Genomic DNA, 20143 nt, shown 5'->3' with positions numbered 1-20143 from the left:
TGGCACTCCGCTGGTCACTTCCAATGTTTCAGAGAAGGTGCCGTTGACCACCACCCTCTGAAGTCTACCACTCAGCCAATCAATGACCCATGTAGTTAGTGTCTCACCTAACCCCATTGATTTCATCTTGTTTAGAAGCCTGCAGTGTGGGACACTGTCAAAAGCTTTACTAAAATCCAAGTATAATATGTCCAGAGACTCCCCGGAGTCCATCTTCCTTGTTACTCAATCAAAGAAGCCGATGAGATTGGATTGGCATGACCTACCCCTAGTGAATCCATGTTGATTGGGATCCCTCAGATTCCCCTCCTCCAAGATCATGTCTAACTTACGTTTAAGTAGTGTTTCCATGAGTTTACACACTATTGATGTGAGACTTAATGGTCTGTAATTCGCAGCCTCTGCTCTGCAACCCTTTTTGTGCAGAGGAACGACGTTAGCTGTTTTCTATGTTTCTATGTTACTGACTGGCGCAACTTAAAAAATCAGTATAGTTTGCCGGGTCTATGTTTTCAGACAGATTTTCAAGGGCATCAGGCCGCTAAATAGTACAAAATAATATCTGAATATTTGGTGAAAAAACCTAAAAATAGTTTAAGCGACATTTGGAGTATAGAAACAAAGCAGCTTATTTCTGCTACGCAATGGCCACGGATTTGGACTTGGAGAATGAGATGTACAGCATCAGCATCTATGAGACAAACTTGGTTCTTTTTGTTATATAGAATTTTTTGGACCCCAGTTCGTTTACAAAAGTTGGATAGTTCAAAGTCTAATAGATGCTGGCATAATGAAGTAGGGACACTGGATCATTTGTTATTTTATTTTCCATTGATACTTAATTTTTGGAAATCAATATGGGGGAAAATTAATATGGTACTCGATGTCCCTATACCATTGTCTTACGACTTGGTTCTATTTGGGATATGTTGAAATGTAGGAATCCAATCGACACACATAAAAGTAGACTTCTTCTGATTATGACAGGGGTAGCCATGCAATTCATAACTAGAAACTGGAAGAATTGGGATAGATTAAATTTTTTCTTTTTGGTGGGAAACACTTTGTATTATAGGTATGAAAGAATGAATGCAGAACAATTGGGAAATAACAAAAGGTTTAAAGAAATAATGGAGTCCACTGGAGGTTTTTGTTAAACAAAAGATTGATTCAATTGATTAATTTCTAGATGATTTCTACACACATCCATTTCTGTGGGTAAATTTCACTTACAATTACTGCCCTTCCCTGGGTAGATCACTCCCTAATTACTTTCTTCTACCTTGCTATTGATATCCATACATCTAGTCACACCACTTCAATGCATCATAGAGCTTAGTAAACTGACTGATGCCTCTATTTCGGATCTAAACCAGGGGTGTCCAACCTGCAGCCCGCATGCAGCCCCGTGAAGTATTATGTGCGGCCCCGCTCACGCTCGAGGGTGATGCGGTGTTTTCTTCTGCCGCCCCCGGGTGTTTTTCAGTCTTGCTGGCTCCATCCTCCATCTTGATGCAGCATTTGTTCAAAGCCACGAGCAGGGGATCCTATGTGCCTTTTGCTGCTGACTTGGAAGTGTTCCCTCTGACATTGCGACATTGAAGGGAACACTTCCAGATCAGCCGCAGGAGACACGTGGAAGCTGCTGCCCGCGGCTTTGAGCGCATGCTGCAGGCACTTAAACATCATTGGAAGCATCAATAACTTAAAAAAAAAAAAAAATGGCCAGCACCCTGTGCTGCCAATGCTCCATTCCCCAAGACCCTTCAGACTTTTGTTCCAAGAGCCGCAAGTTCAGCACTACCTGCAACTTTAGCCAGATCCTGGTGAGCCCAGAATGACTGAACATCAACGCAGCCACTGAGAAGGAGCTGATGACCCTGCCGGGGGTGAGCCGGCCATGGCGCGCTGAGTCTGCAGAGTGAAGAGCTTGAGCTCCCTGCCGGCGGCCCGGGGCAGCAGCAGGTAGTGCATGCGCCCCTTGAGCCCTTCCCCAGCGTGCACAAGTGCCGACCCTTGCTGCGCGTGGCCACATGGAACCTACAGCGCTGCTCCATGAACAAGGCCTACAACTCAGTGCTATGCATGACCCGGCTGGAGAACGGGTAAGGGATCAGTAGTATTAAGCAAATGCTTCACTTTGGCCAGGAGGGGTAATCGGGGGGTGAATACTGCACTGCTAATGGGTGTGTGAGGGGGGAGAGGGGAGAAATGCTGCTGCTGCACTCAATTGGGGAGAGAGAGGGAAAGAGGGAGAAGGAAAAGGGAGAGGAATGAGAGATGCCAAGTCCATGGGAGAGAGATACCATACCATGGAAGGGAAGGAAGAGAGCCAGGGCATGGGGGGGAGAGAAGGAGACAGATGCCAGGCCAGGGGGAAGGAAGGAAGGAGGGAGGGAGGGAGAGAAAGGAAGGAGAGGGGATGCCAGATAATGGAGGGGGAGTTGGAAGGAGAGGAGAGATGCCAGACCACAGGGTGGAATGGTTAGGAAGGAAGGAAAGGAGAAGAAAGAGATGCCAGAGCATAGGGAAGGGGCGGAGACAGAAAAATGGAGAGGGGTGAAGCTGAAATGAATCATATACAAAGGAGAGAAGAGACACAGGATAGACAGTTTATGGAAGGAGACTTCTCTTCTCCAGTCTCATAAAGATCCAAGCTCTTCCCCTGTGCTAAAATAATCTTTAAAATCAATGGGTTAGGAACTGGAAGTTACAGACACCAGCAGCGAGTAGCCCTTCAGGAGAAGGCAGAGAGAGCTGGGGGCAGCAATGAAGGAGACAGAATGAAGGGAAAGATAGAGGGGAGCATGAGCCATAAGATGAAAGAATGAAGGGAGTGAAGGAAAGATATGCAGAGGTGAGGGAGATAACTGAAAGGGATAATTGGGTGTCTGAGAGAGGGAAAGAGATGGTGCAATTGGGGAGATAAAGAAAGAGGAGAACTGTTGGGCAGAGAGAGGAGGGACGGAGACAGAGAGAGAATTATTGGACATGGTGGTGAGAGAGGAATGAGGTAGAGATGTATGGGCGCAGAGAGAAAGGGGAGAACATGCTGGGCTGAGGAAGCCTCCTAGACTTTTTTTTTTTTTGAGGGGGGACAGGGTATTAAAAGAAGTGCCAGATTGGGCCTGGTGGGAGAGCTTATGGGACCAGAAACAGAGGACAGAGAGAGATGGTAGGCAATGGTCTGAAGGGAAAGAAGTTGGACCTGGGGTAGTGGGAAAAGAGATACTTGAAGAGGGAAAGAGATACTTGAAGGGAGAACTGTTGGGAAGAGAAAGAAAGAAATGGACCTGGGGAAAGGAATCAGGCAGTCAGGGGGAGAGATGGGATGGGGGCAGTTGGGAAGAGAAAGGGAGAGAAGTTGGATCTGGGGATGGGAGGGAGAAATGTTAGGCCTGTGGATGGAAGGCAGAAAGATGCAGCAAGCATCTCTCTTTTTTTCCTCCATTTCAGTGTTCAGCATCAAGGGGGGAGGGAAGAAGAAAAACAGAAAAGAGAGGGAGTAAAATGTTGGACCATGGAGATAAGAGGAGGAGAGATGGAACCATGGAAGGGCAGGAGGGAAGAGAGCTGGTATAAAATGGTGCTAGGGGATGGAAAGAAAGGGACAGGGAGTTATAGCCTGACCAGTGGAGAGAGGGAGGGGGATTCTGAAAGTGGTGAGCCATGTGGATGAGGTCAAAATGGAGATGACAAGATAAGTGAGAGAGCAGTGAGTACAGTGGTAGAAATGTGGTAATGGGGAGTAGATAGAAGGGAATAGGAAGCTGGGAAAGGAGTGAGATGGAAAATGGGAGAGCTAGAAACTGAGATAAGATGGAGAACTGAAAGATAGCAGAACATTTAAAAAGAAGAAGGGTGAGAAAGAAGGCAAGATTTGAGTGGACAGAGGCAGAAAAGAAAAAATTAAAAAAGCTGAAAGAGAAAAATCAATATGTTGGAGAAATGCATAAGAAGGAAATGGAACGAGAGAAGAGGAGAAAAAAATGGACAGCAGGCACTGGAAAGAGAATTAGTTGAAGATAGAGAAAAAGAATTAAGAGAAACTGGGACCAAGATAATGGAAAAACAAAACATCCAGACAACAAGGTAGAAAAAAATTGTTTTATTTTGAATTTATTAACTGGAAAATGTTAGCTTTGGGATATGTGCATCACAATTATTTTTGTATTCAGTGGCTTAGTCATATACAGCTAATTTGGGGGAGGGCCTGGAGCACGAAATTAGTGGATGGGCACCAAAGTTTCTCCCTGCATGAGTGCAATTTATAAATACTTGAGCTAGTGGGGATTCCCAAGCCCTGCCAACTGAAGACATCTTCCTCTAGTCTGGCAACTCAAAATCTCCAAGCTTTGCAGCCAATGGCAATATCCTCAAACCGCCCCTGCTTTCATGCATGCATGAAAGCCGAAGGGGGTGGGGGCAGAGAGGTGGGAAGACAGCAGCTCTGCAATATTGCTGCCAGCTGCAGAACTTGGGAAGTTGGAGGGGAGGAGGTGGCTGTTAGTTGGTGAGGCTTGGGGATCCCTACCAGCTACAGCAGGGGAGATATTCATTTTGAAGGAGCCTAAGCTCAAAGTGGGAGGCCCATAAAAGCAGTAATATTTACCATGATTAAACGATCCTCCATGCGCACAGCTGACAGCTGATTCAACATCCCCACTCTGATGAAGTCACCTCTGAGGAGGCTCACCATAGCTGTAATAGAAGTGAATGGGAGAACTAGGAGCACGCATACCTGCTCATCAGAATGGGGTTACGGTAGCCTGTGGCTGCTCTTACTCTCAGTGGTGTACGTGGAGGATCACTCAGTCAGGGTAAGTATTGCTGCTTTTTTGGGTTCTTCTCCTCAGTGTCCCTTTAATGAAGGTTTATTATTAGATACGTACATCTTCTATATTAGTGATTGCAAACTTGGGACCTGCTCAACCTTTTTTTGGCTCATCAGCTATTGTTAGTGTTTGTGCGGCCCCAGAAAATTTTTTTTTCAGCCCATGTGGCCAAGGGAAGCCAAAAGGTTGGACACCTCTGACCTAAACCTACGACACCTTTGCTAAATTTGCATTTGAAAATCAGACTCAACAATGGGATGCTTCATTTCGATTAAAGCTAGATAAGGTTGCCCACTAACATTATCCCGCCTGTCTACCACTAAGAACAACAATCTGTGGTACGGTCCAGTTTCAGCTTCTCAAATATCAACTACAATCTACAGAATGCCAATGGAGATGGCATTATTCACTCTCTTCCTCTGCCCTAATTCAAGGAATGAGCTATTTGATCTAAGTCTCTGATCCAGTCAACTAAGAAGAAGCACTCTTCCAACCATATTGCCAAAGCTCGCAATACTTCACTACTATACTCCATTCTCAGATCTCTTACTACTCTTACATTTCTTCCCATAGCACAGATGCTAGCAACTGCGTTCGCACACAAGATTGCCCTTGTATGAGCATCATTCCCCATTTTAAGCAGCTCTACTTGTCCTATCTCCCCAGATTTATATCCCAACTCTTGTACTGTTCCGAGTTCCTCCAGACGATGGCAGAGTTCTTCCGCGACAAGATTCACAAGATCCACCCCTTCAGGCTGTCTGCTCTGTCGACTTCCCTTCGACAACCCTTACGACCCTTTCTTCCTTTTCTGAAGTTATGGAAGAGAAAATTCTCACCTTCTCTCCTCCTCCAAACACACCACCTGTTCCTCTGATCTGATTCCTACCTGCCTACTCGGATCCATCGCTCTCGCTGTGATCCTTCTCATCTGCCTCATCCTCAACTTTTCACTCTCCACCTGATGTCTTCAAACGTGCTGTAGTTACGCCCCTCCTTAAAAAGCATTCACCAGACCCTACGTCCCCCTCCAACTACCGTCCTATCTCCCACCTCCCCTTCCTATCCAAACTACTCGAACGTGCTTTTCACTGTCATTGCCTGGACTGCCTTTCTTCTCATAATATTCTTGACCTGCTTCAATCGGGCTTTCACCCTCTCCACTCTACAGAAACTGCCCTTGCTAAAGTATCTAACAACCTGTTCCTGGCCAAATTCAATGGACTCTACTCTATCCTCATTCTTCTTGATCTGTCTGCTGCCTTTTTCACTGTTGATCACTGCCTCTTTCTTGACACATTGTCCTCGCTGGGATTCCAGGGTTCTGCTCTCGCTTGGTTTTCTTCCTATCTCTCTCGTCGTACTTTCAGCGTATGTTACGGTGGATCCTCCTCCACTGCCATCCCACTGTCTATTGGCGTACTCCAAGACTCTATCCTGGGCCCTCTTCCTCTTTTCCCTATATACCCTCTCTTGGTACGCTGATCTCCTCTCATGGTTTTCAATATCACCTCTATGCTGATGACTCCCAGATCTACCTCTCCACACAGGATATCTCTGCGGGAGTTCAGGCCCAAATTTCAGCCTGCCTGTTCAACATCCACTTGGATGTCTCACTGCCATCTCAAACTGAATATGGCTAAAACTGAACTCCTTATCTTCCCCCAAAACCCACCTCCCCTCTTTCACTGTTCTGTCTCTGTGGACAATGCTATCCTCCTCCCCGTCTCGTTGGCTCGCAACCATGGGATGATCTTTGACTCCTCTCTCTCCTTCTCTGCTCAGATCCAACAGACCACCAAATCCTGTTGCTTCCTCCTCTATACTAAAATCCGTCCTCTTCTCTCTGAACACACAACCAAAACCCTTGTCCATGCTCTCGTCACCTTGCGCTTAAGACTACGGCAACATACTTCTGAGGCCTCCTGCACACCTGTTTCTCGCTTCTTCAATCCGTTCAAAATGTGCTGCACGACTCATATTCCATGAGTGCTGCTATTCTCACGTTACCCTTCTTCTTGCTTCATTGGCTCCCTGTCCATTTCCGAATACAATTTAAACTCCTCTTGCTGACCTACAAGTGCGTTCGCTCTGAAGCCCCCAAATATCTCTCCTCACTATCTCCCCCTATGTTCCATCCCCCGTGATCTCCGCTCATCAGGGAAGTCCCTCTTATCTGTACCTTTCTCTTCCACTGCCAACTCCAGACTCTGTCCCTTCTTTTTTGTGGCGCCGTATGCCTGGAACAGATTGCCTGAATCAATATGTAGTGTTTCGTCCCTGGCAGTGTTCAAATCCAAGCTAAAGGCCCACTTTTTTGAAACTGCTTTCAACTCTTAACTCCCCCTCACTGCTGTCAGATACCTATACCCACTATATCTCAGCATCCTGAGGTTTTGGGTTCAAACCCCATGCAGCTCCTTGTAACCCTGAGCAAGTCACTCAATCCTCCACTGCCTCAGGGTCACAAGAAGCAGCATGGGGTTTGAACCCACAACCTCAAGATGCTGAGGCTGTAGCTGTAACCACTAGGCCATTGCTTTCAGAAGGAAAAACTGATGAGGGCGCTATACTCCACTGGTGAAGGAGGAGGAGCTGAACATGAAAAATGCATAGGTAAAAGTAAATTGTAAAGAGCAAATAACTGGTCATGTTTACACAATTATTTGCTCTTTACAATTTTTTTTGCATATGTAGTTTCAATGTTGAGCACAAGATTTTTATTGTGTTTTTACACTTTCCATTTGTTTTGAATAGTGTTATTTATTGTTACCTAAAGAAGGCAATCGATGCTTCAAAACTTGGTTCCTTTTTGAGACTTATATAATAAAGTCTTTTTCAATGCATTACTGGAATTGACATCTTTCTTACCTTTTTCTGTGGACTTTATTAACATTGTGCAAGACAAACCATTACATCCTTTCTTTTGTGTGGTGGGTCTTTAGAAACACACCACAATTTTAAAAGAAATAAAACCTAATGGAATAAAAGTAACCTTTCTGAATGTTTCTCATTTCCTAGCATGAAGTCCTGCTGCATAAAATTGAATTGCTATGACACAAGGTGTACTGACATTAGCACATGCTAGCTAGATCACATTAGTAACTCTAGCTGTTCTACATCTGCATTTTACTTATGAAACTTCAGTATGTGGTTAACTTGAGTGACTAGGGCCTAATGCAAATAATGGAAGCCACAGCAAATAATGCATAATAAGCAAGTCCCTTAACATGCAACAAATATGGTATTTTTCACCCATTTCTTGAATCATTATTGAAGTATTAGTTTCCAAACAACTGATACATTTTGTTTACCCGTCTGCTGAGTTTTGCACTCTGCAACCCTCATCTCTTCGCCAAGCAAAAGCATGCAGACTGCGGAGTGCATATCAGGTTAACTTTCTTTCCTTACCAGCAGATACCAGGACAACTGCTGTGAAGAGACTCATCTCCTCCTCACTAAGTTGCAAGGCATTGAGTTTCTCGCTAAATTCAAACATTGAGTTCAGCAGATCCCCAGCTCCCATAGAGCGCAAATCATCCACACTGTACTTCTTTCCACTTAGAAAGGTGACAGTACGTTCCTTTACATCAAACAGCGACGCAAATCGCACCATTAAAACCTGGTGAAAGAAAACAAAAAGTACGAATAAAATTTATTTTATAGGATGATCATCAAGTACACCAGATCAAGAACTGCAGGTGGTCTTTCTATAGGAAAACATAACTAAAGTCTGGTGATTTTAGTCATGTGTTCCCAGATACAGTTAAATATATCATTCTGTGAAGAAACCTTATATATATTGTATCTAGAACGATTCATCATAGCCATTTCATTGCTGAATAGATAATGGTTACTGCAAATGGACAGACTGGATGGGCATTTGGCCTTTATCTGCCATCATGTTTCTATGAATTAGCTACACCTGACCTCTTGTGAGGGGGCTATGCCTCCCCACACCCCCAAAGTAGAAGCGCCCCCCACAAATAAGAGCACTCCCCCGATCTGCATAACTTTTGAGAAGTTTGCTGGCACAAGCAGCATCTTACACCTCTTGTTCACACTAGCCTGATCTTCCTTCTGACGTCACGTCCTGGTCCCACGACTAGGAAGTGATGTCAGAAGGGAGCCAAAGCCAGCTCAGCGAGGGGTGGAAGATGCTTCTTGCGCCAGCAAACTTTTCAAGAGGTATGTGTGTGTGTGTGGGGGGGGGCAGAGAGGTGAAAAGGCACCGGTGGGGGTGGGAAAAGAAGAGAGGCATCTTTAGGAGGGGGGAGGAGAGGAGGCACTGGTGGAGGGAGGGGGCGGAAAAGAGAAGAGGCGCTGGCAGAGTGGGGGAGAAGGAGAGGCACGATTTTCCATGGCCATCGTGGAGAGTACGATTCATTGCGGCCATGATGAAATGACCCATAATGAAATGGCTGCGATAAATCGGATCATTCTGATATATATTAGCTGTCTATGGCAATATTCAATTATTGTACAGTCAACCTAAGTATTGTACGAGGGTGGTTTGAAAAGTTCAGTAAAAAATGTTAAACAAACATTTTAAAAAAATTGTATTTTTCAACATAGTCCAGTGAGTGTCTAGTTTTTCCATTCCATCAGAAATATAAATTGTCAAATTTTAAAAAATATTTGTTTTGTATACCAAACTTTTCAAACTGCCCTAGTACTTTTGATCTGCTAAATACAAGTGGCCTAGCCATCTATCAGCCAGTGGCACTGAATATATGAATTTTTTTTAAAAACTGAAGCTGGCATTGATAAAAAACCCACTTGATAGTCACCACTTAAAAAGGGCATTTAAAAATAAACTTTGGGAGTTTATGCCATTCCATTATCTAATTTAAAACAGAATCAATTCTGTTGACCTTGTGACATATGAAAGCAGAGCTCTCCATTTGTTTACAGTTTTGTTTTGTTTTTTAATTCTTGTTTTCCTATATCTGCCTTGTATATCACTTCAGTGAGAGAAGATGAATTTGTTAACTTTTGTTCTTCCCTTCCTCAGTCCTAGCTCTATTCCACTGCTGGAATGGCTAGGCAAATTACTGCACAAAAGGAAGAAAGGCAAGGCTGATGTCCTAGTCCAACCAAGGCAAACTTTATTTATATAAAAATCAGCAAATATAGTCCCAACAGGGATCCAAGTTTTGGCAGAAAAACTGCCTTCAAGGGACAAAGAACAACTAAAATAAATAAATAAAAAAATATATGAGAAAATGAACATCATAAAACTATAAAAACATTGATTGACATTCAGTTGAAACTGTAAGGATAGTTTCTGGTTGATGGGGAGGGATAATGTTTGTATTGTTATATCTTTATTGCTGAATTATTGCATTGTCATCAAAAATTGTTTGCATATAAAACTGTAAAACATGGAATAACATTTGGATGAATAAACTTTAAGATGAACCAATGAAACTATGAGAAAAACATAGGGCTTCTTTTACAAAGGTGCGTTAGGGCCTTAACGCGCGAATAGCGCGTGCTACATTGCCGCGTGCGCTAGCCACTACCGCCTCCTTTTAAGCAGGCAACACTTTTTCAGCTAGCGTGCGCTAATCTTGTGCGTGCGCTAAAAGCGCTAGTGCACCTTAGTAAAAGGAGCCCATAGAATTATAGGCAATGAAATTAAGACATATGAATAATTGAACTGTGAAAACGTTAATATGCGCAGAACAAAAAAAAAAAAAAAAAAAAAGAGTGAAATACAATGAGTTAGAATAAAAGAAGAATAATGAAACCCAACATTAGTCAGATAAAACATGTGTATGTATGTATGTGTAGGAATGAATCATACTAAAAACATGAGTCACGATGTAAACAAGGAACATACCTGGGAAGGTTATATGATTTGAGATTGTGAAATCATAAATTAGTGATAAAACCTAAATTGAATAAAAAACATGAGGTATGTATGGCATACTGATGTAGGCATACACAAATGCTGACATTAAAAATAATGATTCTGCTTGATGGGATCCAAGATGGCAACTAGGATAGGTGTGTAGCACTGAACTCCGCGCTACCGCCGTTTGAATCTTACCCTCGTGGCAGTTTTCCAGAGGTTTGTTAAACCACTTGCCATTTCATCTTCGGTGACGTGATGTTCTTGTTGCACAGACCAAATTTCCATAGCGATGGGCAAAAGGAAGGAAGCAATGCGGCCCGGACCTCCGGCAGTCGCAAGCTCCAGGCCGATGATCCAGACAATGCTGGACGTCAGATCGATGTGCCAGCCAACGAAGGCTCCTCAGACTTCGGGAGGAAAGCTGAGTGAATTGGCAGACCTTAGTGAGGATCGCGCTTCTTTGAGCACGATCCAGAGACAGGCTCCTTCCCAGTCTGGGAGCAGGATTTTCTACACTGGAGGAGGTGGACCAGCTGTTCCAGGAGAGTGTGCAGCTGCTAAGCCCCGGAGGAAAGGAGGGAGCAGAGGAGAAGGGAAGACAAGCTCCTACTGAATTAGGACCAGCGATGCCCAATGTAGAAATGGGTAAGATCTTACCTGCTTCATTTGAACAGTTTGGGGAGATTATTAAGCCTGATAAAGTCAGTATGGATGACCTGTGGAAGGTCATAGCCACTATAGACTCCAACCTTAGAAAAACTGTTACTATAGTGCGTTCCTACTGTGCTACTATTAGCTCCCAGGTTAATGCACAAGGAGTAATTCTAAGGGAACAATCTGTAACTATTAAAAAACATGAGGAGCAAATTTCCTAAATAAAATAATTGGAGACTGAGATTATTAAAGAAAGGATCTTTAGCCTGAAAAAGTTAGAGTATATGGAGAACAAACAGAGAAAAAAAAATCAGAGATTATTAAATTATTAGAAGTTAGGCAATCCTTATGTTCTTATGAGAGGAGTCAAAGATCACTCTAAGGTTGCGAGCTGACGAGACAGGGAGGATGATAGTGTTATCCACAGAAAGGAGAAATTAGATTCTTACCTGCTAATTTACTTTCTTTTAGCCTCTCCAAACCGGCATAGGTTAATCTTACAAGCGGATTATAGCTTATCATGACCAGTAGGTGGAGACAGACAAAACTTTGGAACTGTACATATCATGTGACCCCCTCCCTAACTACTTCAGTCTGCTGAATAGCCAAGCAGAACTAAGAACTATACACAGAAAACAAACAGGACTCCGAACAGGAATATCAACAAATAAAAACAGGAATGCTGTTGGAAAATGCAAAGGAACAAATGCAAATAACAAAGGTCCCCACAGCTCGCCAGCTAAGTCATAGCCGCTATTCTTAATCTCCCCGGCCCTAGAAAAATGCTAGAACCCGCAGAAAACCAAAACCTGCATACGCAACACCCACAAGAACAACACGATAAGATACAGGGTGGGGTCCTATGCCGGTCTGGAGAGGCTAAAAAGAAAGTAAATTAGCAGGTAAGAACCTAATTTCTCCTTCTTAAGCAACTCTCCAGACCGGCATAGGTTAATCTTACAAGCGGGACGTACCAAAGTAGTCCATATCATGGGTGGGACCCCCGAAGGGTTGACACCAGAACACACTCAGTGAACACCGCGTCCCGACGCACCTGAACGTCCACACAGTAGTGTCTGTCAAAGGAATGCAAGGAAGACCACACAGCAGCGTTACAAATATCCACTGGAGGCACCAGCGAAGACTCAGCCCAAGAAGCGGCCTAACTCCAAGTGGAATAAGCCTTGAGAAATTCTGGAATAGGCTTTTTTTTCTGAAGCAATAGTCTCCTTGATCCAGCGTGCAATGGGAGCCTTGGAAACGCCATCCCCCTTACAAGGACCCACTAGAACTCTAGTCCTCGAGGGCTAGAATCCAGTCGGGTTTTCAGGATTTCCCCAATGACTATGTAAATAGATCTCATGAATATTCATTGGGGAAATCATGGAAACCCGACTGGATTCTGGCCCTCAAGGACCGGAGTTGCCCACCCCTGCGCTAGAAGGATTTTCTGATCTCTTGGGTCCTCCGCACGTAGGCCCGAAAGACTCAACCAACATCCAGTTTGCGCAACTGTTTCTGCTCAGAAGAACCCTCTCGACTACCTAGCACTGGGAGGACCACTGACTGAGTGACAAGAAAAGGATCTGCTCCCTAGAAAACTCCAGGAAGGGAGACCTACAAGAGAGCCTACAGCTCCGAAACATGACTAGCAGAAGTAATAGCCACCAAGAAGACCACCTTAAGAGTAAAATCCTTCAACGAGCAGGCACCCAAAGGGTCAAATGGGGAGCACACCAGCCCAGACAAAACCAGATTCAAATCCCAAGAGGGAATAGATGGTCGCACGGGAGGAATGAGAAATTTGGCCGCCCACAAGAAGCGAACGACATCAGGAATGACAGTTAAATGCTGATCCCGTAATAACCCACGAAAGGCTGACAGGGCCGCAAGTTGAACCCGGAGAGAAGACCAAGGCAGGCCCTTGTCCAGGTCATCCTGCAAGAAATCTGTCTGTGCAAACTGGATGTTGGTTGGGTCTTTCGGGCCTACGTGCTGTCACCTGCCGGGGCCTCTGTAAGATTAAGGAGGACCACCGATAGGGGGTAGCACAACCCTGGCGGGGCTCCCAAAGGGGGAGACCTCACTGGTTCCTCAATACCCTAGGCTTCGCTCAAATAAAGCACAGCGAGCCTAGTTGAATCAAAAATAATGTGTCAAGTTTAATTTATCACCTAACACACAATCATTAGAAAACTCAAAAATTCAGATAAGGAATCATTAAAGTCCAAGTTTCCCTGTTCAAAAAAAAAACCACCAATAAAAGACTTTTGTCTTACACTCAGTTCTGTGAAAGCAGAGCAGGGTTGCTATCAGGTAAATTCACAGTCCCGGTTTTACTGCTCTCCCTGTATTGAAACACAGTCTCTGAAGAAACCCATCAAAATTAATCCCATAGGAAGTCCTTAAGAATTGCGCTTGCACCCTGGACTTTCAATTCAAGACAATCCGGTTTCTTCACCAGGTATTTACAGGTTCTATCATAAAGTAAACCTTAAGCATGCAAAGCAAAAGAAAAACTCCAGCCTCACTGCAGGCTCCTGTTCTTTCAGCACTAATTTAGCTTACAGTCTTTCCCACTGCTGGGCCACAGAATTGTTGGATCCCCTTTCAATATTTAGCTTCAATAAGCTCCCTCTGAAACCCAACCCTTGGTTCTTCGGGGTTCCTACCCCAATTCTGTGAGACCTTAGAACTTAGGTGGCTTAATTGGGAAACTGCTTCACAAGCCAGCAAACCTTCCCCAGTTCCTCTGAGCCTCTGCACAGCTGTAGTGCAGTAAGTTAATCAGACTGCTGCAGCACTGCTCTGGGCTTGTCTTTACACAAAAAAAACCCATCAAAAATAGTTTTCCATTAATCTTTTCCCTTATTATTCTTATGCAGCTCCGTACCTGCAACTCTTAGTGGAAAGCTGCCAAGCCTACATCCATGGCTTCCTCCGTATCGGTCTCAGGCATGCCCCCTTCATCCAGTTCCATGTTTTCCACCATACCCAGCTGCTCGGCTGGCTCTTGAGGTAGGAAATCCTCGCACTCCATAGGTTCTGGAGCGGGGTCTGGCCTTTGCCTGGCTCGGAGAACCTTCTCTGCCAGTTCCTGGTGTGCTCTCTCCCTTAATGCTCTGGAGAGCTGTTTAAGAAGCTTTTGGCCACGCCCTGCACTCAGTGTGTGTGTGTGTGTGTGTGCTCTTGGGCTCCCCTCCAGGTTGCCGGGCAGAATACTACTGGGAACCTGGTTTAACCTCCTAGTGTGACTCAGGTTTCTCTTGGGCCGTGGAGTTAACTTATACTCTGGGTATTGCTCCGGCTCAGAAGGCTCAGGACAGGCAGCACGGTTTTCAGGATCTAATTCCTGATCGTCCTTAGGCAGACTCTGGTCTCTAATACAGGATTGAGACCGGGGTTTCACTTTGACATGACCGTCGCGTAGGGCGGAAATGTCACAGTGCAGAGGACCCAGGAGATCAGAAAATCAGTTCATCTTTTTGTCCTTCTAGCGTAGGGGTAGGCAACTCAGGTCCTCGAGGGCCGGAATCCAGTCGGATTTCCATGATTTCCCCAGGTCTACAGCGAAGGAACCTACTCTCAAGCTTGGTCCAATCCCTGTGGAGTGCCACAGGGCTCCCCACTCTCCCCCTCACTTTTCAATATCTACATGGCGTCACTGGGAAATATGCTATCCGATTTAAAACTGAAATCGTACATATACACGGATGATATAACAGTTATTATTCCCATAACCTCATTGACCCAAGAAACAGAACAATTCATCTAATCCGTCCTTACCAAGGTAGAACATTGGTCTATGCACTCCAAACTAAAACTGAATCCCGAAAAAAACAAGACTTCTTGGCAAGTACCAATAACAAGATCGTGAACACCTCCTTGAGACTAAATGGATCAGATTATCCAATTAATCCCACAACCAAAATCCTTGGCGTCACCCTGGACCGAAGCCTGACGTTTGAAGATCACACTAATGCTCAAGTCAAAAAATGCTTTCTCACTCTATGGAAACTTCGCACCATTAAACAATACTTCGATTTCTTTTCCTTTCGACTGCTGGTTCAATCCCTTAGACTACTGCAATATTATATACTTGGGATAATAATAATAATAATTTATTTCTTATATACCGCTATACCGTGAAGTTCGAAGCGGTTTACAATAAAGATACATTTGACAGTAAAAGGGATAGAAACGGTTTACAATAAAGATACGTTTAGTCAGTACATGGGATGCAAGTGGTTTACATTAAAGATCTCTCAAGAAAACCATCAAACGACTGAGAGTCATCCAAAATGCTGCAGTCCATCTCATTTATGGCCTCAAGAAATCAGACCATGTAAGCCCATATTACAAAAAACTACACTGGCTGCCTGTGGAAGCAAGGGTCATTTTTAAGTTTGCTTGCCTTTGCTTCAAAATCATGACAGGTTCATCTCCATCCTGTCTCACCAATTCGAATTCCCAGGCACAACTAATACATGCAGTACCTACTTGTTTGCTTTTCCATCCCTAAAAGGCTGCACTTACAAGAGATACCTCGATAGAACACTATCATTCCAAGCAGGCAAATGGAGCAAATGTTTAACCAACTTCATCTCAAATGCACTTTCGTACCAAATGTTTAGAAAGTCAATAAAAACTTATCTCTTTGACAAATTTCTCTGACCCCACTTCAACCTAATGTACTTCCAAAACACTTCCAGATAAACCTGACTAAACTTAGCATGCCAATGTAATTTCAAAAGGCCTCTGTAAAGTCGCTGTCTGTATACAGTCTCTTCCCTTGTAAACCGCTTAGAACTGTTTGTGGTATGGGGTATATAAAAATAAAATAATTATTATTATTAGGCAGGGAAGCACGAGAAGAGACCACTCCCTGCGCCTTATACCACTCCTCAAATATATGCCAAACCCGCACATAAGCCTGAGAAAGTCTGCAGGACCCCAAGAGAGTGGAGATCACTTTATCTGAATACCCCTTCTGACCTAAGCGTTCCCTTTCAAAAGCCAAGCTGTAAGACAAAAAAGGGAGTCGGATTGAACATGGGAATGGGGCCCTGAGTCAGAAGATTGGGTGAAAGAGGCAGAGGAAGAGGATCCGACACCAGATGCCGCACCAGATCTGCATACCACAGATGTTGGGGCCAATCTGGAGCCACCAGAACCACCAGGCCCCGGTGACGAACAATGCGGAGAAGAACTCTGCCCACTAATGGCCATGGAGGGAACACATACAACAGCCCCTCCATTGGTCATGGTTGAACCAGAGCATCCAGGCCCTCGGCCTGACCGTCTCTGTGATGACTGAAGAAGTGGGGTGTTTAGCCATCAGGTCCATGAGGGGCTGACCCAAAGACTGCACTATCAACTGAATGGCAATGTGGCTTAGACACCACTCTCTGGGATGTAGCATGTGACGACTGAGGAAAGCCGCTTGAACATTCTCCACTCCGGCTATGTGGGAGGCCGAGATGTCCTGAAGATGAGCCTCTGCCCAGACCATGAGCAGAGCCACCTGCACCACCTGAGTGCTCTTAGTGCCCCCCTGACAATTGACATAGGCCACCGCCGTAGCATTGTCTGACAGAACCCGGACTGACGTGCCCATCCAGAAGGAGCGGAAGGCTAACGGCACCATATGAACAGCTCTGGTCTCCAGAACATTGATCAACCAGGATGCCTCCTCTGTGGACCAGGTGCCTTGAGCTGAGTGACCTAGACAATGAGCTCCCCAACCGAGGAGACTGGCATCCGTGAGAAGCACCGTCCACTGTGGCTGATCCAGACTTGTCCCTTGAACAAGATGGGAGGTCTGGAGCCACCAACAAAGACTGCAGCGCGCCAAGCCCCTCAGAGGAACAGGGAGATCCAGATTGTGCCTCTGGGGCGACCTCCTCCGAAGCACAGCATACTGAAGAGGATGCATGTGGGCCCGAGCCCACCTCACTATGTCTAGGGAAGCCATCGACCCCAAGACTTGGAGGAAATCCTGCGCCTGAAGACACCAGGATGCCATAAGCAGGCGAATATGAGATTGCAATTTGCTTACCTGGGCCTCTGGGAGGAAAACTTTCTCCAAGAAAGTGTCGAACTGAACCCCAAGATACTCCAGGCGCTGAGATGGGGCCAACCTACTCTTGGAAAGGTTGACCACCCATCCCAGCAACTGCAGAAACTCCACCACCCGAGCCGTGACCTGAGTGCTCTACTGAGACGATTTCGCCCGAATCAACCAGTCATCCAGGTAGGGATGCACCAGAATACCCTCTGTCTGCAAGGCCGCTGCGACGACCACCATAACCTTGGTGAACGTCCATGGAGCCGTGGCCAGACCCAAAGGAAGCGCACAGAACTGATAGTACTGATCCAAGATCGCAAAGTGAAGGAAGCGCTGATGGGAGGCTCAAATTGGAATATGCAAGTAGGCCTCCGACAGGGCGAGAAAAGTTAAATAATCCCCCAGCTGAACCGCCAGAATGACAGATTGCAGTGTTTTCCTGTGAAAAGACAGAACTCTGAAAGCCTCGTTGACCCCCTTCAAAACTAAGATGGGCCAAAAGGACCCCTGTAATTTGGGCACCACAAAGTAAATTGAGTATCTGACGGTGCCACACTCTTGAGGAGGAACCAGAACAACAGCTTAGAGATCTAGCAATTTTTGAAGTGTCTGGCAAAAAACCTGCTTCTTCCACGCTGGAAGGAGAAGCTAGAAAATAATCTGGCAGGAAGTGGGCAAACTGCAGGGTAGAACCATCCCGAATCACCTCCAGCCGAGCACCCACTGGAACCAGAGGGGGCACGGGTACTGTCATTGGGCAGGACGGACAGTGGGGGAACCGGCGGAGGGATTTCCAACCCCCCAATGGGCCCCCTGACAGGACTGCATTCGTTTAAAGAAACGACCCCGGGCAAAATGATGTTGGGTAGGGAGCAGCCTCACACCCAGGACGGTACCTGCGGAAATCTCGCCGATGCCCTCGAGCAGTGTCATCTCGAATAGCTTGGCAAGCACAGTCTTCAGGCAGGCGGGGCACTTTAGAGTCCGTCAGAGTTTTAACTAATTTGTCCAAAACCTCTGTAAACAACAAGGACCCTTGAAAAAGAAAAATTTAGTGAGTTTAGTGTTGGACACCGCATCCATAGACCAAGTCCAAGGCTAGAAGGTACGATGCACAGCCATGGATTTGGCAGACGTCCACATGAAATCAGAGGATGTCTGAGAGGAAAGAGGCAGCCATCTCAATCTTCGCTCTTCCAGAGGCTGTTGTAGGGGAAAACACCCTCCAGGGATTCAAGACAAAGTTAGACAAGTTCCTGCTGAACCTGAACGTACGCAGGTAAGGCTAGACTTAAGGGCCACCGCGGGAGAAGACTGCTGGGCACGATGGACCACTGGTCTGACCCAGCAGCGGCAATTCTTATGTTCGCCACCTGACCATCAGACTCACTGTCAAGGACCCGCTCGGCCCACCGAAATACGGCCCGAGCCACCAGTCCCGCAGAATGGACTCCAACTTATGCTCCTCGTCCCATTAAGACAAAACTGCCCTCGACTGGCACAGTATGCTGCATAGCCATAGCTGAGACCACCGAATCAACCACTGGCGACTTTAAGGTAGCCCTATCCCCCACTGAGATGGGATACAAACAAGCCAAGGAGTGCGCAAACCAAAAAGACACTTCTGGTAAAGTCCACTGCACCAGGATAATGTCCAGAAAAAACGGATGTATCAGACAAGAGCGGGAAGCAAAGGAGATCCCCCAAAAAAGAGGGTCCTCCACATTCAGGGTCTCAGATGGTGTCTCCTCAAAGCGCAACACTGAGGAGATCTGCTGAATCAGATCTGAGAGCTTGTCCCTCTGAAAAAGGTGCACCATGAATGCCTCCTTGCTGGTAGACGGAAAAAAACTAAGTCCCCAGTACCAACAGCCATCCCCTTGAGAGGATCCTGGAGGTCTCCCCAAGGATCCAGGTCCTCATGCATTAGATAAAACTCTCCTCAGACAAGTTCGAGTCCATACGCAGGTGCCTGGATGAAGTGGGGGGACACAAAAAAAATTAAGGGGGTCCAAACAGCAGAGGGCGCGGAGGAACCCCCCCCCCCGATACACAATCAGATAACCCTGGCCGCCAAAATATGCTTTACACAAAGCAAAAAGAAAATGAGGGGGAAACCCCCCCCCCGGTGGCCCCATGGGACTCACTGCCCCAGCTGAAACCTGTCCCTGTTATGTCAAAACAGAGAGAAGGCACCTGAGGCTAAATACAAGATGGAGGGGCTATCTGAGGAAAAACGGCAAAAAACGTGCCAAAAATAACCCCTCCAGGGCCTGTAGCAGCTGAGAAGGCTGAATTTGTCCCAGCCGCTAAAGCAGGCAAAAGCTGGCATCAGCTGAGAGAAAAAACAGCCGATAGGAAATCCCCAGCCGCATTGGCGGCGGCTGAGGAAATCCCTCCGTAGGAAGGGAAGACCGGGCTTCCCTGCAAACTGCTGCCGGCTCGCGAGGCACTAGTGGTGGGGAACCCTGGACACTGGCACCTGCTGCCGATGAGGTTCCTCCACCGCACTGGCTCAAACAGCTGTTTTCAGGCAGGCTGCAAGTGCCTCGCGCCTGGACCAAATTGTGCACTTCTTCCCCTGAGAAGTGCTCAATTGGTCCATACGTGACCTAGCAAGACGTGCCAGTCAATTGAAAAATACAGTAATTTACAGCATATTTAAAAGGAAAGCAACCTTTCAGACCGGCATTACCTCAGGATTTTTTTTTCACAGGACTCCATTTG

General features: G+C 45.9%; 1 protein-coding gene across 2 annotated transcripts in view; it reads right to left on the bottom strand.

Moving 5' to 3' along the window:
- Positions 1-20143, bottom strand: part of NR1D2 (nuclear receptor subfamily 1 group D member 2) — a 94218-nt gene that overhangs the window by 14878 nt on the left and 59197 nt on the right. For both annotated transcript variants that reach the window (XM_033929954.1, XM_033929955.1), the window contains one exon: positions 8247-8457. In XM_033929954.1, coding sequence (XP_033785845.1) covers positions 8247-8457 — 211 coding nt within the window. The remainder of the gene's footprint in view (positions 1-8246; positions 8458-20143) is intronic.

The sequence above is a fragment of the Geotrypetes seraphini genome, chromosome 2 (assembly GCF_902459505.1).
Source record: "Geotrypetes seraphini chromosome 2, aGeoSer1.1, whole genome shotgun sequence".
In the NCBI taxonomy this organism is placed as follows: Eukaryota; Metazoa; Chordata; class Amphibia; order Gymnophiona; family Dermophiidae; genus Geotrypetes; species Geotrypetes seraphini.
Note: the sequence above shows the minus strand (reverse complement) of the source record. Positions and strands in the feature narration are given on the sequence as shown.